A 19,366-nucleotide genomic window follows, 5' to 3' on the forward strand; every position below is an offset into this window, starting at 1 on the left:
TTTTTTTACAATTTTATAGTTTATTGACGCGGGCACTTTTAAAGAAAATGGCAAAACGTTTTTTCTCCCGCCATGCGTGAGTAAAAGTTTATTTGGTGCGTTTCGGCACGCAGCTTATTATGTGTGCTTGTGTTTTAAAAAAGTAATAATTTGGCTAATAATACTCGGTAACCTGAATTGCAATATTTTAGCATTTTAACGCTCGTCATAAAAAAACAAAAAATATCGATAGCCGATAGCATCTTTTCCTGCTTTATTTTTTGATGGAGTGGAAGCGTGGACGAGTTAGTGTTACATAGTCAACGCAATATCCTGTTTAAAATTTTTTATAAGAGCATTGCGAAAATGGATTCCAAATAGCAAGTGTGCGTTATCCAGAAATATATAGTTATGACCTATATAAACATTATGCCTTGAGGATTCGTCACAACCGCAACTCAAATCAACGTCTCTTTGGTTCCTATTTCATATTCTGGTTTTGCGATCTGCAACCATGACATCACTGTTTATGGTATAGTAACTATAATATGCGCAGAAATAATATGAGCAGGCGTAATAGTTGTAGCAGTGGAAAGTGACAGTTCCATTGATCACAAAGTCTTAGCTTTATCAAACGTTATTCGTATATGATAACGAGGAACAAATGAAGTCAATTTCGAGCAATAATATCCCTTGTTTTTTGTTAGCTCGCGCGTGCCCAGCCTCAGAAGTTAAAGTTCGTAAATTACAAAAGTAAGGAAAAATGCGTGAACGTCAAATTCTTTTTACGTTTGAGAAGAGTTGACCTTGCAAAATAAATTCCAAATCCCTACCAAGAGAGGAAGCACCACGCACGCGACAGGAATATTCTCTTGTGCACTTCAGAGTATGTCCGGCAGCGGAAACAACTAAAAGAGCCGGAGGGAAGTTGAGACAGTTTTGAAGCTACATGTCCAGAAGAAGAATTCGAACTAGGATAATTTTGAACGCGCTTAGGGCGCCCCTTTCTAGTGTCCAATTTCGATCTTTTGCATTGTCAATTTCATTATTTGGACGTACGTATTTTGCATTCGCATCCAGTTTATGTTTCTGTATAATTGTGCAGAACAATTGGGTTTACAATTTTTGTTGCTTACTAATAGGCGTCTACCTCCATATTCTGCGTCAATTTGGCCTAAACAGCGCGCTGAATATTTTTTTATATCGCCCTTGGGAGAAACGCTTGCGAATACATGCTTATGGTTTTCACCGACCCAAAGTTTGCAAGAATTTGTGTAACACGCGGCTCGTAAAATGCCGCTTTTGTTTTTAGATGAGGTGTGTGAAAGCGATTGCGAAAGTCGATTCGACCTGAGAGTCCTTTGAAGGTGCTTTTCACTTTGTTGTTTCCCACTTGCATGTTCATCGAAAATATCCTCGACTACTAGAGCAGCTGATCTCATGATTTCCCTCTATATTAGGTTCAGCACCATTGAACCCTTCTATTTTTCTTGCACGTGAACTGTTAGTGCTATAAGCAGCTTTAGTCGGAAGGGACAAGAAAACTCTCCATCCAAATTAGCCGCCATAACCTACTGTATAGGAATAATGGAAACAATATTGAAATAACTACTGAATGCTCTACCAACAATAAATCAGTGTATACATTTGTTACTTTCTTCGTTCCTGCGTGGTAACTATTCAAACAAGATTTGGAGAGTACGGCGAGAAAAAGGACTGCGACAGGCAGCAAACGAGCACGTGAAAAAAGAACAGTGTTTTTCTGGCAACTATTTTGAGAGCAATTAAGGAAATACGAAGTGCATCGAGAATAGGCAATTTACAAAAAATGAAGCATGCAAAGCCTCCCTTAATAATATGAATAGCAAGAAAGAGTTCGAAATGAAACTATATATTATTTACCCAAGCTTGGCTTAATTAGAAACGGACATAAAATATGGGCATGGATAGAAATTATATACAAGTTCCAGGGAGAGGGTTGTTGGCGGCATTGATCACATTTAGCAGGCACAGGGTCCTTGTCGGCTTTGCTCTCATCAAACGAAGCTGTCGAAGGAGTCGCGTTTTTACACAAGCACAACAATGTCGTCTTCATCAGAGTCACTGTCACTGTAGGAGTCATCAGGACACGAGGCAGACATGATTTCCTCTGCTTTCTTTATCACCATGTTCACGAAAAAGCGCCAGCGCAGGCACACGCTTTGTCGACGGGAACGCATCAAGTCCATTTTGCTGTGGGAAACAGCCAGGATTCGGCAGGCGTCGATGTAAGTCGCTTCACAATATGCGGTAGTCGGCTGAGAGACGCGCGCAGATGGAACTGAACCATTGTTGCCACCAGCAAAAGGCGATGTTGACTCCATGACTCGGCAAAAGTTGAGCAGGGACTCGCGAGGCCGCATGACTGAAGCTTGGCTGCAACAAGCCAAGAATGGCTTGTTTCATGAAGCACAACACATTTCATGTGTCGAAGATGGAGAGGGTAGATAAAACTGGACTGGTTTAGGGAAAGGAGAGTCTTTACGCTTTCCTCCTCTAGTAGTGTGGAAGCCGGGCTGTTCACTCCCGTTATCTTATCTCTCAGTTCAGTTCAGTTCAGTCGTTCAGTCGTGTCCGACTCTTCGTGACCCTATGAACCGTGTCACGCCACGCTTTCCGGTCTCTCACTATCTTCTTAACATCACATAGCTTCATCTGCAATGCCTAGAGAATGCCATCTAACCATCGCGTTCGCTGCCTACCCCTTCTCCGGCGACCCTCAACCTTTCCCAACATCAAATCTTTCTCCAGCGACTCCTCTCTTCTCATCAGATGACCAAAGTAGCTGAGCTTTAACTTTAGAATTTGACCCTCCAATGAGCAGTCAGGGTTTATGGTCGACAATATCGACTAATTTGATCGTCTGGCAGTCCAAGGAACTCTTAAGAGTCTTCGCCAGCACCACAATTCAAACGCGTCAATTCTTCGGCGGTCTGCCTTTTTCACAGTCCAACTCTCGCATCCATGCATCACAACTGGAAAGACCATAGCACGGGTTATACGGATCTTGGTTGGCAGACTAATGTCTCTGCTGTTTACTAGGCGGTCAAGGCTAACCATTGCTCTCTTTCCCAGAAGCAGGCGTCTCCTAATTTCACGGCTGCAGTCTCCTTCCGAGGTAATCTTGGTGCCCAAGAACAGAAAATCTGTCACAGCTTCCACTTCTTGTCCATTGATGCTCCAGGACTTGATAGGGCAAGACGCCATGATCTTCGTCTTTGTAATGTTCAGTTTAAGCCCAAACTTCTCACTCTCTTCTTGTACGCGCATCAGAAGTCTCTTGAGTTCCACTTCGCTTTCTGCCATTAAAGTGGTATCATCCGCATATCTAAGGTTGTTGATACGTTTTCCAGCAATCTTCACTCCAGCTGAAGACTCGTCCAGACCGGCCTTTCTCATGATGCACTCTGCATATAGGTTAAATAGGCAGGGCGACAGTATGCAGCCTTGCCACACCCCTTTCTCAATCGGAAACCAATCAGTAAGACCATGCCCAGTTCTGACTGTGGCTTCTTGCCCTTCATAAAGGTTCCTGAGGAGACAGATGAGGTGAATTGGAACTCCCATCTCCTGGAGAGCTTGCCACAATCTGCTGTGATCTACGCAGTCAAACGCTTTCGCATAATCAATAAAGCAGAAGTAAATGGGTTTCTGGAACTCTCTTGCTTTTTCCATGATCCAGCGAGGGTTGGCAATTTGGTCTCTAGTTCCTCTGCCCTTGCGAAACCCAGCTTGCACGTCCGGAAGCTCCCGATCCACATACTGCTGCAGCCTACCTTGCAGGATTTTTAACATCATCTTGCTAGCATGCGAAATAAGCGCGATCGTGCGGTAGTTGGAACAATCTTTGGCGCTGCCTTTCTTTGGAATGGGGATGTAAACTGACCTCCTCCAATCCTGTGGCCACTGCAGGGTTGTCCAAATCTTTTGACATAATGTATGCAGTGTGTTAACAGCGTCGTGGTTGAGGTTTTGAAGCAACTCAGCTGGAATACCATCAATTCCGCTAGCTTTGTTCTTAGCAAGGCTGGCTAAGGCCCACTTAACTTCACTCTTCAGGATGCCCGGCTCGAGATCAGTAATCACAACCATCCTATGTTGGGTTTGCACATCCGGGTCCTTCTTGTACAGTTCTTCTGTGTATTCCTGCCACCTCTTCTTTATCTCTGAGGCTTCAGTGAGGTCCTTGCCTCGTTTGTCCTTTATCACGCCCAGCTTAGCACAGAAGCTTCCTTTGATATCTTTGATTGTCTTATACAGAGCTCTTGTGTTCCTTAATTGGCTGTTGTCCTCAACTGCTTGACACTGTATGTTCAGGAAGGCATTCTTATCTCTCCTTGCTATTCTCTACAGAGAGAAAAACATATTCAGCACCAGCTGCTGGTGACCCACTTTTGCTCTGGTGCGAAAACAGACTGACATGGGCTGGCGAGGTCGCTAAGCAGGACAGGTCATGGTTAAAAGCATGTTCAGCACAGGGGAAGAAGAATGACGACACCACACGCAAAGCTCTTAATGTAATACCGACGGCCATGTTTTAACAGCATAACGCGGCTCAAACTACCAAACTGGCACTAAGCACAGTTTCGAATACCTGTCTATAACTTAAGCGTAAATGTATAAATATGCGTATGAGCACAAGGCAATGCGCGTTAGTGTCGGCACTGGTACGGTTTGATTCTGAAATCACATGCGGCAACTAAGAATTCCAAAACCCGAAGCAGAGCAAAGTCTGCGAGTTAAATTAGGCGCTTTTCGCGGCGCTGTGATTCATTTGGTAGTGCTTGCTCACCGGCAAAAATTTTAGTTTTTTACAATTTTATAGTTTATTGACGCGTGGACTTTTAAAGAAAATGGCAAAACGTTTTTTCTCCCGCCATGCGTGAGTAAAAGTTTATTTGGTGCGTTTCGGCACGCCGCTTATTATGTGTGCTTGTGTTTTCAAAAAGTAATAATTTGGCTTATAATACTCGGTAGCTGAATTGCAATATTTTAGCATTTTTAACCCTCGTCATAAAAAACAAAAAATATCGATAGCCGATAGCATCTTTTCCTGCTTTATTTTTTGATGGAGTGGAAGCGTGGGCGAGTTAGTGTTACATAGTCAACGCAATATCCTGTTTAAAATTTTGTTTAAGAGCATTGCGAAAATGTATTCCAAATAGCAAGTGTGCGTTATCCAGAAATATATAGTTATGCCCTATATAAACATTATGCCTTGAGTATTCTTCACAACCGTAACTCAAATCAACGTCTCTGTTTCCTATTTCATACTCTGGGTTTGCGATCTGCAACCATGACATCACTGTTTATGGTATAGTAACTATAATATGCGTAGAAATAATATGAACATGCGTAATAGTTGTAGCAGTGGATGTGACAGTTCCAGTGATCACAAAATCTTACCTTTATCAAACGTTATTCGTATTTGATAACGAGGAACAATTTAAGTCAATTTCGAGCAATAACATCCCTTGTTTTTTGTTAGCTCGCGCGTGCCCAGCCTCAGAAGTTGAAGTTCGTAAATTACAAAAGTAAGGAAAAATGCGTGACCGTCACATTCTTTTCACGTTTGAGAAGAGTTGACCTTGCAAAAAAAACCAAATCGCTACCAAGAGAGGAAGGACCGCGCACGCGACCGGAATATTCTCTTGTGCACTTCAGAGTAGGCCCGGCGGCGGAAACAATAAAAGAGCCGGAGGGAAGTTAAGACAGTTCCGCAGCTACATGTCAAGAAGAATTCGAACTAGGATAATTTTGAACGCGCTTAGGGCGCCCCTTTCTAGTGTCCAATTTCGATCCTTTGCATTGTCAATTCCATTATTTAAACAAATGTAATTTTGCATTCGCATCCAGTTTATGTTTCTGTATATTTGTGCAGAACAATTGGGTTTACATTTATTGTTGCTTACTAATAGGTGCCTACCTCCATATTCTGCGTCAATTTGGCCTAACCAGCGCGCTGAATAATTTTTTTATATCACCTTTGGGAGAAACGCTTGCGAATACATGCTTATGGTTTTCACCGACCCAAGGTTTGCAAGAATTTGTGTAACACGCGGCTCGTAAAATGCCGCTTTTGTTTTTAGATGAGGTGTGTGAAAGCGATTGCTAAAGTCGATTTGACCTGAGAGTCCTTTGAAGGCGCTTTTCACTTTGTTGTTTCCCACTTGCATGTTCATCGAAAATATTCTCGACTAATAGAGCAGCTGATCTCATGATTTGCCTCTATATTAGGTTCAGCACCATTGAACCCTTCTGTTTTTCTTGCACGTGAACTGTTAGTGCTATAAGCAGCTTTACTCGGAAGGGACAAGAAAAATCTCCATCCAAATTAGCCGCCATAACCTACTGTATAGGAATAATGGAAACATAATTGAAATAACTACTGAATGCTCTACCAACAATAAATCAGTATATACATTTGTTCCTTTCTTCGTTCCTGCGTGGTAACTATTCAAACAAGATTTGGAGAGTATGGTGAGAAAAAGGGCTGCGACAGGCCGCAAACGAGCGCGTAAAAAAAAACAATGTTTTTCTGGCATGTATTTTGAGCAATTAAGGAAATACGAAGTGCATCGAGAATAGGCAATTTACAAAAATGAAGCATGCAAAGCCTCACTTAATAATATGAATAGCAAGAAAGAGTTCGATATGAAACTAAAGTTTATTTACCCAAGCTTGGCTTAATTAGAAACGGACATAAAATATGGGCATGGATACAAATTATATACAAGTTCCAGGGAGAGGGTTGTTGGCAGCATTGATCACATTTAGCAGGCACAGGGTTCTTGTCGGCTTTGTTCTCATCAAACGAAGCTGTCGAAGGAGTCGCGTTTTTACACAAGCACAACAATGTCGTCTTCATCAGAGTCACTGTAGGAGTCATCAGGACACGAGGCAGACATGATTTCCTCCGCTTTCTTTATCACCATGTTCACGAAAAAGCGCCAGCGCAGGCACACGCTTTGTCGACGGGAACGCATCAAGTCCATTTTGCTGCGGGAAACAGCAAGGATTCGGCAGGCGTCGATGTAAGTCGCTTCACAATATGCGGTAGTCGGCTGAGAGACGCGCGCAGATAAAACTGAACCATTGTTGCCACCAGCAAAAGGCGATGTTGACTCCATGACTCGGCAAAAGTTGAGCAGGGACTCGCGAGGCCGCACGACTGAAGCTTGGCTGCAACAAGCCAAGAATGGCTTGTTTCATGAAGCACTACACATTTCATGTGTCCAAGATGGAGAGGGGAGATAAAACTGGACTGGTTTAGGGAAAGCAGAGTCTTTAACCTTTCCTCCTCTAGACGTGTGGAAGCCCGGCTGTTCACTCCCGTTATCTTATCTCTACAGAGAGAAAAATATATTCAGAACCAGCTGGTGGTGACTCACTTTTGCTCTCGTGCGAATTACAGAGTTACATGGATTGGAGAGGCCCCTAAGCAGGACAGGTCATGGTTAAAAGCATGTTCAGCACAGGGGAAGAAGAAGAAGAATGACGACACTACACGCAAAGCTCTTATTGTAATACCGACGGCCATGTTTTAACAGAATAACGCGGCTCTAACTACCAAACTGCCCAGTCGAGAAATACAACACAAATGTAGCCTGTCGTAAAATGGGACCCTGTTGTCTGTAGTAATATTGTGTGTTGTAAGATGCGACCCTGTTGTCTGTAGTAGTGTTCTGTCGTCTGTAGTACTGTTGTTTGTTGTGTGTAGTACTGTTGCTTGTCGTCTGTAGTACTGTTGTGTGTCGTAAAATGGGACCCTGTTGTTTGTAGTACTGATGTATGTCGTACTTTTTTGTCGTACCATTTTCAGTAGTAGTGTCGTACTGTTGTATGTCGTACTGTTGTCTGTAGTACTGTTTTCTGTCGCACCGTTGTGTCGTATCGTCATTGCAGTGCAGCGGCATTGCAGTGTGCGGCATCGTATGGCATAATAGTGCGGCGTTTCTCATAAATTAAATAAAAAAATTGTAAAATTTTGCTTTTATTCAGATATGCTGCTACAGTAGCACACATGTTTCTGCAATACGTCATGCTTAATTAGCAGTAGTAGTATTTTATTACAGCCATATTTAACAAATATGCCCCTAAAGGAGGAAGGCAAAGCAACCTCCTGACGAGGCCTACACCCCAGATTACACATAGTGGCAATGGGTGAACAACATACAAAAGCAAATTCACAGCAAACGTGCTTACAAAAAGATACAGATAATAACATAATAGTCTGTTCTAACTATACACAAAAGTTACAAAAAATATGAACAAATGAACTAAGCAGCCATTTGGCAATGAATAAACACTTTCCACAATAAGCATATAAGAATAGAAAAATGAGATGCAATGTGAAAGAAAATTATATTCAAACATGACAATAGAACACAACGCATGTAATACAAATTAGCTGAAAATTATACAGGAGGAAAAAGTATCTTCATTTTCTCTTAAAGACAGACACTAGTACATCTGACTGCAATATCAATGAGAGGTTCATGAGTATTGCACAGTGTTTATAAATGAAAGCATGCCTTTATGTACTGAGCATAAGTGAGAATTTTAACATATATGCATGGCTACTTATCCACTTTATTGACCCCAGCTGGGCCCACCACGACCACAGGACCACCTTTGAACCTGCAGAAAGCAAGCAGTACAAAACGTTCTTAAAAAGTATAGCCAGCTGTTATTCACAAAGCTAGTAAACACTATCAATCACCAGCCAAAGCATATATCTAACTAAACTACAAGGTAAAATGTAAGCCCTTAAATTGTAAGCATTATAGATACTCCATTTGACAAGCTGTTTGCAGCAATGTGAAAGGCTAGACTGGGCCCAATGATTATCACATATGCTGTCATGGGTAATTGTGCTCCTATGTGTCTCTCACTTCCCAAATTTGATGGGGCAACAGCGGCGGCACTATATTGTGGGACTCAATTTTTGCACGTCAGATGCGGATGATCATGTAACAAGGCTGTGGTAGAATCTACGTCCCAGCTATGTATTGCCATCCTGGTTCTTGCACTTTCACCACTTTTTTATAATTTTTTCCCCACCTCCCAATGACTGGGAATGGGCACATTCTTGCCCTCTCTTAATTGCATGTTTTTACGACTCTTTGACAACCCAGTGGAGTGAATGGGGGAGTGGCCGCTCAGCAGACTGAAAGAAGCATACGCAACAGCTGCAAACTCATTGCTCAAATCTATTCCTTTTCTGTGCATGTTTGTGTATGGATGTGTGTGCAGGTGGGGGTTACCGAGGAAGATGTTTTGGAGGTGCACGTGTGCTCTGAAAAGCTCACTCCCCATTGTTGATAACACATCCCTATTTCAATGATTTGTATGAGCGAAATGAGCTGTGCTATCTTGCTCCAGTTCACCTTTATGTATTCGATTTATCGTACACACATTGAAGAACTCAAACTGGTTTATACTACCCAAATCAAAATGGCAAAAATATGTGGACGAGCAGGAGGCAGGTGCCTTTAATTACTAGGCAAGCTCATTCTGCTTGCTCTTAATGGGAAGATTAATGGCAAAGAGATGAAAAAACTACAGCAGCGATGAATACAGTAGCATTACACTTCATTTTCTTGAAAGCTGTCATGAATTTATTGTCTCATTAAAGTTTATTTCTTCAGAGACTGCCGTGGAACTTTGACTTGCTTGATCTTTGCTGAGTTGGTCTTAGTTACTTTTGTTTTGACATTCTCTTCATGCATGACAGCCACCGTATGGTCTATCCCTCCTCTCCAGATTTTTACTCGAATATGCGGAATGAAACGTAAACATGAAATACTTTAACTGCTCACCCACTTTGTTTGCTTTGAATTTGATTGCTTGTTTCCTGCCAAGTGTGAAAAGGGCTGTAGAGAATACTATGCACGAAAGCAGTAGCAGAAATCGAGCAGCGAGTGCAGCTCGAGGGTACCATACGCCTACATGCTTACTTGCTTTTTGCAAATTTTTCCCTTTTCCTTTACAAGGTTGTCAACTGAGTTTCAGAAATGATGCGGTGCGCAGCAAAGTATCTTTAAACGGGAAGAGGGGACAGTGCAATGCTCCCGTGTCACCGGCTGCCTAAATTTACCACCTCTAGAGGCTGATCATACACTCACTCTCCAGCGGCTAGAAAAAGAGGAAAAAAGTGAAGAACCAAAAGCGCACACAGACGAACCACAGTGCTGGAGTGCCTGTCCCCAGAGGTGGAAAAAAAAATTGCAACAAAAGCGTGCTGAAGGCAAAGCAGACCAGGATAGATATAAGTTGCCATGGCGTCGGTTCTATGTCGCCTTGTTGCCACATGATCCTCTGCATCCTTGCGAAAATTGTCCCATCTTTTGTAGTGTACAGGAGTGATGAGAGGTGTGTAAAAGCACAATTACTCATTACAGTGCACAGGAATACTGATTAGGCCAGGTCTCCCCTGCCTTATACAATGCTGCAAACAGTTCCTGCGACTGAATATAGCTCAACAACCTGCCTCATTATACCGAATGCATACATAGACATACAGAAATGAAATTTCTAGACAAAATGAACTTAAAAGCAGCCATTTTTCAGCTCATGCTTCGTTTCCCAGGTCTGAGAAATTGACAGCTCTAGGAAAACAAAATTTTTGACCAGCATCCCATGAAATAATAGAGAAGAAAAAATGTCCTAGAAATGCAACCTTCCAATTAGTGTTTTAATCATGCACTAAAAATGTGATGATGATGATGATGACACTGTTAAACCTCTATGTAAAGAACCTCCATGTAGCGAATTTCTCGATATTACGAAGTTTTTGAATTCTTCAACACCACCTTATTAAGTGCAACACTTCGCTAGTCCCTCAGATTTCTGAGGTACTGAGAATTCATGAGAGTGATTTCAATAAAAATCACATATGACGTTTTTTTAAACTGAAATCCAATTTGCCCCCCCCCCCCTTTAATTGTTTCACAGGAAGGGAAAAGCACAATATCGGTCACACTCGATTCTGTAGACGCCTGAACTGTGCAGTAAGGGAAAGGAGGAGGGTAGGAGTGAAAGTGGAAAGAGGAGCCGTAGTGGAGAGCTTCAGGGTAATTTTAACCACCTGGAGATCTTTAACATGCGCTGACATCGCACAGCACACGGACGCCTCGTTTCGCCTCCATCGAAACGCGGCCACCGCAGTCGTGATCGAACCCAGGTACTCCGGCACAGTAGTCGGTCATCTTACCACTGCACCATCACGGTGGCTGTTTTTGAATTTCGGGCGATTTTGGTGCCTTGTGGTGAACACACCTAACAATCTAAAGCTCCGAATTTTGTGTGAAATTAAGAATATAACTCTCATAATAAAGGGAAAAGGATTTAGTGCAAACACCTGTAAGTCATCATGCTGGTATGTAAGGTTGAAAGTGAACTTTTTTGCACCGCACATTGCTCCTGAAGGAAAGTTTACGATTTTTTACTAAATTAACTGCAAACAACCAAAAGGGATTTTAATATTTTTACAATACGAGAAATTGCTGAATCTATTGGGTAAAAGGAAATAGTTGACAACACTTTGGTGCGGAAGCAGCAAGTCTCCAAACTTGAAACTTTTTGAAATGGCAAAAATGGCGTTTTTCACCTCCAGTGGTATACAGCTTTTTTCCGAGAAAGCTACGCCATGTCTTGCAAAACTAAGGTACGTTCCTTTGTGTCAAGACATTTTCCCACCAAATAGATTTCATTGCAAACAAAAATAGTCACGCGACCTCGATGACTGTTCTTATCTGAACACACAATATATATTGTTGATGTCCTTCAAAGCTTACCTGATCAGCGACGTAGATCTGCACACTTTTGTGCAAGGTAGCGACTCAGCATCTTGTGACGCTTCGGTATGTCATCCTCCGGGCAACCACTAGCCTTCAGGTAGTGCAGGAAAGCAGCTGAAAAGAAACCATAAATTAAGCATATGTGAGGTTAAAAAACTCAAAATATTAGGCACGCTAAATTACAACAACACTGCTGATGCACCTATCTATTCTTTGCACTCTTGAAACGGTCACTGCAGCTTCACAGCAAGCAATATTTGCTGCCTTGCTTACAAATTTAAAAAGCTGAAGTGAATGTGCTAAAAAGAGAAGCTGGAACACTAAAAAAATCAGTTGCGTAGAATTTTAGTTTTCAGTTCATCAAAACGAGAGTTATTCCGAAAGAGTAGAAATGAAAGAGAGCAAGTTTTCTACAAGAGAGCACCACCACCTCAAGGCGTTTATTGCCATTCCCTGAAAACCGCAGCACCGGAAGTGCCGGGTGGCGTCACTAAAAAATAAAACACAACAAAAAAGAAGTCATAAAGCTATGTTTTTTGAGTATACATTGCAGTGCATAAACTAAAATGCATACGCAATAAAATAGTTTGCTGGATTAAAATTGCTTGCAGTAATCCTCTGATCATGCCAGTTGCATCCGTCGTGCCATCTTTAGTGCATTGAATCAAAATGAGTAAGAGCGCATTTAAAGACCGCACTACCCGTCGCTTGTGGCGTAATGGATAAACACCACGTACCTGATTGTAAGACGTGTATTCGATTCCTGTAGGTACAACTACTTTTTTTCTAAATTCACAACATTCAAATAAATTACGACGTACTACTCCCATGCAGCGCTTCTGCATATTTTATTGAGTACCCAACTCACGTGCGTATTGGTTCTTCTATTGTGGCAGCTCAGCCGTGCGCTGACGTAAACTAATATATCGCGCCTCGCCTTGCGGCGCAGCCGCAGTGGGGGCCGCATGCTCTGCCCCCCCTTCCCAAATCTGCTGTGCGCCAGCTTAAGATGAAAATGCCATGAAGACTATACCGTGCCATTTTCCTTGACCTGGCGAAATTTCCATGCATGAAATTTCCCTGACAATTGCCGGTTTTCCCGGTCGCTAGACACCCTGACACTGCTTTGAAACAGACCAGTAATTGAAACATGGTATTTTTCACTTCCTATATACACTCTGACAGCCCCTAACAGTATCATATAGTTGATCACACTTGCTGGAGGGACATGCAGACTTGGCATGCACCAAGAGCTGCAGGAAGCTCACTCATGATACTGCATGATACTCACATGACATGCCTGCCACCTTAGCAGGTGACAACGGAGGGTACACCGCTGTTTTCCCCTTTGCAATATCCTTATTGCACTGTTTGCCGGTCAGGCTACGCTGTGCAAGTACGTTGTTCCCCCACAAGGCAACGGCAAGATGCTTGCAAAACGAAGAATCCCCTGGCTGGCTCATCAACACTGTCCAAGTGTCACTGCTCACGACGACATTATCCGCAAGGTGCACCTGCAGGTATAAAATGAAATAGCAGTAGTGCATGGAAACTAAGACACCTTTTGTAGCAAACAATGCTAAAAGGCCACGTCACGATATGACCACTGATGGGTAGGACAGATGACTCCTACCCATCTGTCCTACACAGAGCATTCAGTTACAGTGTGTGCTGACTGTTTCTCTGTGAACTCCCATTATGCGATCTCGCTTACTATCATCGCCCTCTTGGTACTAATAATGCAACCGAACACGTATCCCAAGACAGTTAGCTGCAGCATAATGAAGGCTTCTGGTTGCATTATCTCAGAGGTGCCTTCATTGCGTAACTAGTCCATAAGGCCCCTTTATTCTTACGGTCTCATACTGGGCAGTCACATGTCTTAAGCTACTTGCTCAGTGAATTTCCTCGCAACTTACACGTGCTAGTGTTTCTGCTTTTTTTCGAATATATGTGCTTTCGATGGGATGTTTTGCTGATTTATCACTCGTGGGCACGATCGCTGCGTCTAAGTGTAAAAAAAAATGCCACATCACTCGCACTACGTGGTTGGGTGCAGAGCGAACTTGAATTAAAGCAAACCATGAGCACAGAGGAGGTAGAAAGGAAGTTGCGATTCGGTGCTTAATAAGCGGGAATAGGGAGGAGGGGGGGGAGCAGCCACGCCACGCCTCGCACTGGGTACAGATGACCCTATTAATGACACTGGTACCATGCTCTTCGAGCGTTTAATTCATTAAATCTCCTACCTGATGCTTATTATATCAGTCTTTACTTTGCACTCAGAACTTATTGACTTCAAAAATTAAGCACCATAAAAATATGCAGCACTGCACTAAGTAAATTAACTTATTGCTTTACCCAGTAACCAACATATATTATTTTTCCTCTACCTAATGTAAAAAATAGCGATTTTCAGAAAATTCACAATGATGCGCCGATATTATTTGAAATTATTTCATATTGAAATATGAGGCAGGAATGACAAGCGATTTGTTAAAGCGAAGTGAACTCAAACAGGACGCTGTAGATGGTATTGCTTGCCGAAATGGGACGAGTAGATACAATCTCCAGACCATTTTTTCTAACTTTCAAATATTTGCCCAAACAAAAACTATCGCTGAAGATGCCCCATAGTTTATGTTACAGTGCATTGAGAGCGGATGCTGTTGAGGCAGCAATGCAAGCATGGCGGGAAAATGATTTCATGATGCGAGGACTGCATAGAAACACACGGCTAGCAGACAACGCGGCCGGCTCCCCTCCAGGATTTACTGTCAACTTTGCCACCAGTGGCAGGGCCGTCACTTTGCACGGGGTGCGTATGCTACTTTCAAAATATTATTAAACCCAGAATAAATGCATCCTGAATTACTTTACTGCACCTAATAAATAGATATACTTTCACCTTGGCCAGAAGGTACAAGCAAAGTCTACATAACAACGAGGCCCTTACAACATCCAATGCAAATTTAAGTTTAAGGAAGGGTAGGTCTACATCCTGGTCACCAGAAATTTGGAAAGTTCCTTTTTTACGCGCAACCTTTAGCTGTGAAATGTTGGAATTTTCACTTCCATCGTTGCTTAATAATCTCCACTCATAATATAAATGTAGAAAATGTTAGTATGTCAATGTTGAATACTTTTTTTGCATCATAAGAGAGATGGTACCTTCGTTAAGAATTCTATGATGAGGATTTCTTTTTTCTTTTTTTTGTCCATACCTTATATATATGTATTGTGTTCATTACACTGATTGAGCAATTTTTTAACATGCAAATGTAGCTTTCTTATTTTATTATGTTTGCTTCAGTTCATGCAATGTTCTTGCAGATTTATTTTTTCTATGAAAGGTTGTCCTGCAGATTATGCACTGCTCATGTAAACATTTGCGACCGCTGTATGCTTTGTACACAGAGGCTTGAACCTCGTCAAGTGTTTTTCACTTTTGTTTGAGCCCCTGCCGCTTTGACAGAAATAAAACTGAATTGAATTGAATATAATATGGTAACCTGAAAACGTACTTTTGAATCATTGTCATCTTGTAGAAGAAAATTCAGTCAATAAATGTACCGCTTACCTGACCATTATTATCGGCAATTCCAAAAGATGGAGGTAGCTCCAATGGCATTGCAACAGCTGGAAACAATGTATGTTTGATCATTATCTTCAAAAGCTAAATTTTCGGTTGCAAAATGTGAAAAGTCGCATGTTCTGCAAATCTCAGTAGTACTTGCGAGCGGGCTAGTTGGCTATATGACTCCGGCGACCTCTGGCGCTGCATGGTTGTACATGAAAACAATACACACACAAGAGAATTAAACCAAGACGTTAACACAGATGATGCACTCGCTACCAACTGCCTATTTTTGTGGTAAGAAAGCACAAAAAACGTTGGGTTACAATATGAAGATGAAGTAAACAAAAGATTCAGAAAAAGTGCGACGGATTTCGGGAGAAGAAGGGGAATGTGTGAGTGTTCCGTCAGTGGCGCTCAACAGCAAGGAGGTGATACTTCTCAGTTTGGGCAATGTGAAAAGACGCTAGAACTAATTTGTCATTATTTTCATGTTATTTGCATTTTATTTTCATTTAATTTTTCCATCCTGAATTTCTTCGCATTTTTTCTGAATCTTTTGTTTACTTCTTTTTCATATTGTAACCCCACGTTTCTTTTGCTTTCTTCTTCATATCACAAAAACAGGCAGTTGGTAGCGAGCGCATCCTCTGTGTTAAGGTCTTGGCTTAATTCTCTTGTGTGTGTATTGTTTTTGTGTATAACCATGCAGCGCCGGAGACTGCAAATCTCAAATGGAACGTGACAGCAAATATTTGAAGAATAACTATTGCATTTGATCCCACATTACAAATTATAATCCTTCAAATTAGAGCTCATTTGGTGCAATGAAATATTTACAACACAATTTGTTTCATTTCTTTCAATAGCTGACTAGTCTGACAACCATTAATGACTGCACAACAAAATCCCACCTTTTGGACCGTAACAAATGAGAAACTCCACATGAAATGACCTTTTGAACCATACTCCATTTAAAATTCTTCTCATTAAAAAGTATGCTCTATGGCTATTTAAGATAAAAAAAACTCAAAGTTGTCGTTCTCAACTGACCCCATCAGCTTCTTTCAGCTTTTCCGTGACAGGATCCCAGTGCTTCCTACTTAATGTGCATGTGTCATTTAATCAGTCGGATGGCTTTGTGATGGTTCCTTTAAATATGCTCAATAAATAAAATTATTGGATTCACCTGCACATCAACCTGCGTGCTTCCACTAATTTGTGACAACTCGTGGGGCTGGGGAACATATGGAGACTTTCTAAATATGACATCTAATTTCATTTCAAATATCTCGAGCATTTCCTTTGGCGCATTCTTAAGCAAGAATCACAAACCTACCTTTAGAAGTGCTGGAACCAGAGTTCCCTGCATTCTGAGTCCCTGGAGTATGCCCAACTGAAAAGTAAAGAAGCCATAAAAATATTCTCATGTGTACATGCCGCTCACATTATACACTCGCCGATCATTTTTTGGACTCGGTGGCACCGGGGATATAGTCTGAATAATCGAACAGTCCGAAAAATCCCTGAACTTGAGAGAAAATTCACTTTTCTACAGAAGCTTATCTGCTTTAAAGAAATCACGAACTTCGCTGCTGCTCACAGGGAAAAAAAGAAAATGAGTGGAATGAGATCCTACTTGAATGCATTGCCCCCCCCCCCCTTCCTTTCACTTTTCTTCTCTGCTCCAACAGCAACGGTACACAGAGAGCCAATAAAGCTAGTCCGTCAGAATGACTCCCTTCGCCTATAAGCTTTCCCGGGCACGCAAAACGGAGTTATTTGCGACGATGTCTGCTCGCGTCTTTTTCATGCCTAGAAAAAAAAAAAAAAAAACCCTGGGCGAAAAACGATCACAGTACTGCTGGCGCCAAATTTGGTCTGAAAAATCAAGCTTTTGGACACTAAGGGTGAGAAATATCGGCTGTGAAAATATACATATTTTTATGGAGTGTGTGACAGTTCCTGAACAAAGTGCGAAGTATCGTGGAAGCCCGAATTATTGGAGTCCAAAAAATCTGTTGGTTACTGTATTCATTTCTTACACGACAATCTGTGCATATGTTTAGGTTATAAGGGATGCCGAAATGAAGCATTCCAGTACCTTGAGCCCCGAATAGTTCATTATCCTGCACTGACATCACACAGCTAGTACATGGACACCTTGCTTTTTCCCTTTGGCGGGGGCAACTGTCTCTTACCTAGTGCTGAACTACTGGAAATTTGACAGGATCCTGCAAGTTTCTGGATCATAAAACATGAACTGAAGCGAGATGAGCATCTACTATAGCAACAAGCGACCGCAGTTGATACAATGCACCCCGTTTCCACGCAGGCGCCGTATCTAAGTGGTAGATGCAGCACTCTCCGCTGCTTTTGTTTTCAGAACATGGCATTACAATAGTTCATGCTTAAAAGCAGCAAAAAATGATGAAACAAAGTAAAAAGACTTGGGTGAACAGTGTGAATCCATTGCTTCCACACAGTTACTCGCAGACTCCTGCATGTCACTAGCAGGAACAGCGGAGCAGGCTGGCGACAATAGGCAGAGTTGGTTTTCAGGGACAATTGTGCAGGACGAGCAGGAATATGCCTGAAGACCCAGGCAGCTCCTCGCTCGCTGGCAGTGCGAATGCCGATGCTCTCCTCCACTGATTCCTCCACTCCCCTTTCCCCATTTTCCTGTAGACATATCGCATCGCACAAGCCACGGCAGAGGTTGCTGCCATAGTTCGCACCATGCTATTAGCCCCATTGTGAAACATTTCCCCGCTCCTATAACTTATAATAACTCTGATTTACTGCAAACACTTGCAAAGTGGTTTCCCTTACAATGTATTTTTAACCTGGTTTTCGTTCTATATAGTCCTACTGAGTCTTCACGTGAAAACTGCAAAAAAAAAAAAAAAACTGCATGCAACGAAACATTGCAGACATTTTAAATTTCGTTATAATCAGATTTAACTCCAACTACTACTGACAAATCCTGTTTCCCTTTATGGTTTATTTACATTTGAGAAACGTGCATTACAGGCAAAAGATATATCCATAGAATAACACTGAAAAATCTTACTGCGTGGAGCGGCAGGCGCATTATCCCAGCTCTGATCACGCTCAGTCAGTGGCATTGTGAGGGGGGTGCGGTCCGCACCAGATGCAGCGCTCAGGGGGGTGAAGCTGGGTAGTAAGAGAGGGCGAGGGGCAAAGTGAATTATTGTGGCGCACATTGGTGACACTGAGACACTGACTGGCAAGTGTGATCTTCTCGTAGAACGAATTATTTTGTTGTGAGGACTGCTTGAAAACACATGCCTTAGTTTATGCCAGAGACTCCATGCCATTTCAACGTTGCACCAGGCCTGCGTACATGCGGCTGCCTTGGAAACACTAGCATTAACCCAATACCCACCGGAAGCCCCTGTGCAGGAGCGTGTTCGACACTGGTCGGTGGCCGCGCTGCCTCACGACCTCTTTATGTGAATGTGCAGTTCACTCCCCTTTCCCAAGCGAGGACCGCTGGCAGTATCTACCCGGCAGTCTTTTGTCTTGTTCATTTATCTCCTGTGACTTTCTCACCCCTCAGCCAAGTCACACATCCGCACCAGTTGAGGGTGACTTTAGCAACGCCACTAGGCTCAGTGCTGACCATTGGCTCTGGTGACAGGACAGAAGTAAGTTTACAGTGCACAGTTGAACCTCGATATAATGAAGTGCTACTTGCAGTTAATTTCGTAAAACCAAAAATTTCTTTAAGTCAAGGTTTCTGTGTTTTAGCTGCCCAACTGAAGTAACAGTTTCATAGAACACTGCTGGGAACTTGTGAATGCAGAAAATAAGCTAGAAATTCTAGCAATAATAGCACTAACAAGGGCACCAGATGTTATTTTGTATATCAGGAGCACATAATGAGTGATAGCGAACAGATGTGAATGCATAATATTTCTCCACAATTGAGTTGGGCACCGTCCGC

The 19,366-nt window shown here is 42.2% G+C and overlaps 1 protein-coding gene across 1 annotated transcript; it reads right to left on the bottom strand.

The window, feature by feature from the left end:
* Positions 1–7,644: 7,644 nt before the first annotated feature.
* On the bottom strand, positions 7,645–18,551 carry LOC146194857 (BEN domain-containing protein 5-like). The gene is made up of 6 exons (XM_084596141.1): positions 18,470–18,551; positions 16,736–16,792; positions 15,400–15,458; positions 13,111–13,333; positions 11,817–11,933; positions 7,645–8,658 (listed from the first exon to the last, which is right to left on the bottom strand). The coding sequence occupies exons 1-5, from the start codon at positions 18,522–18,524 to the stop codon at positions 11,821–11,823; spliced, it is 507 nt and encodes a 168-aa protein (XP_084452267.1). The 5' UTR covers positions 18,525–18,551; the 3' UTR covers positions 7,645–8,658; positions 11,817–11,820.
* Positions 18,552–19,366: the final 815 nt, after the last annotated feature.

Source organism: Amblyomma maculatum, chromosome 3 (assembly GCF_055883805.1).
Source record: "Amblyomma maculatum isolate TAMU_Amacu chromosome 3, ASM5588380v1, whole genome shotgun sequence".
NCBI classification, from domain to species: domain Eukaryota; kingdom Metazoa; phylum Arthropoda; class Arachnida; order Ixodida; family Ixodidae; genus Amblyomma; species Amblyomma maculatum.

Coding starts and splice junctions, on each gene's coding strand:
- LOC146194857 (XM_084596141.1), bottom strand. CDS start 18,524: ATGCCACTGACTGAGCGTGATCAGAGCTGGGATAATGCGCCTGCCGCT. Junction 16,793..18,469: donor TGCGCCTGCCGCTCCACGCA/GTAAGATTTTTC, acceptor TTTACTTTTCAG/TTGGGCATACTCCAGGGACT. Junction 15,459..16,735: donor TGGTTCCAGCACTTCTAAAG/GTAGGTTTGTGA, acceptor CATTGTTTCCAG/CTGTTGCAATGCCATTGGAG.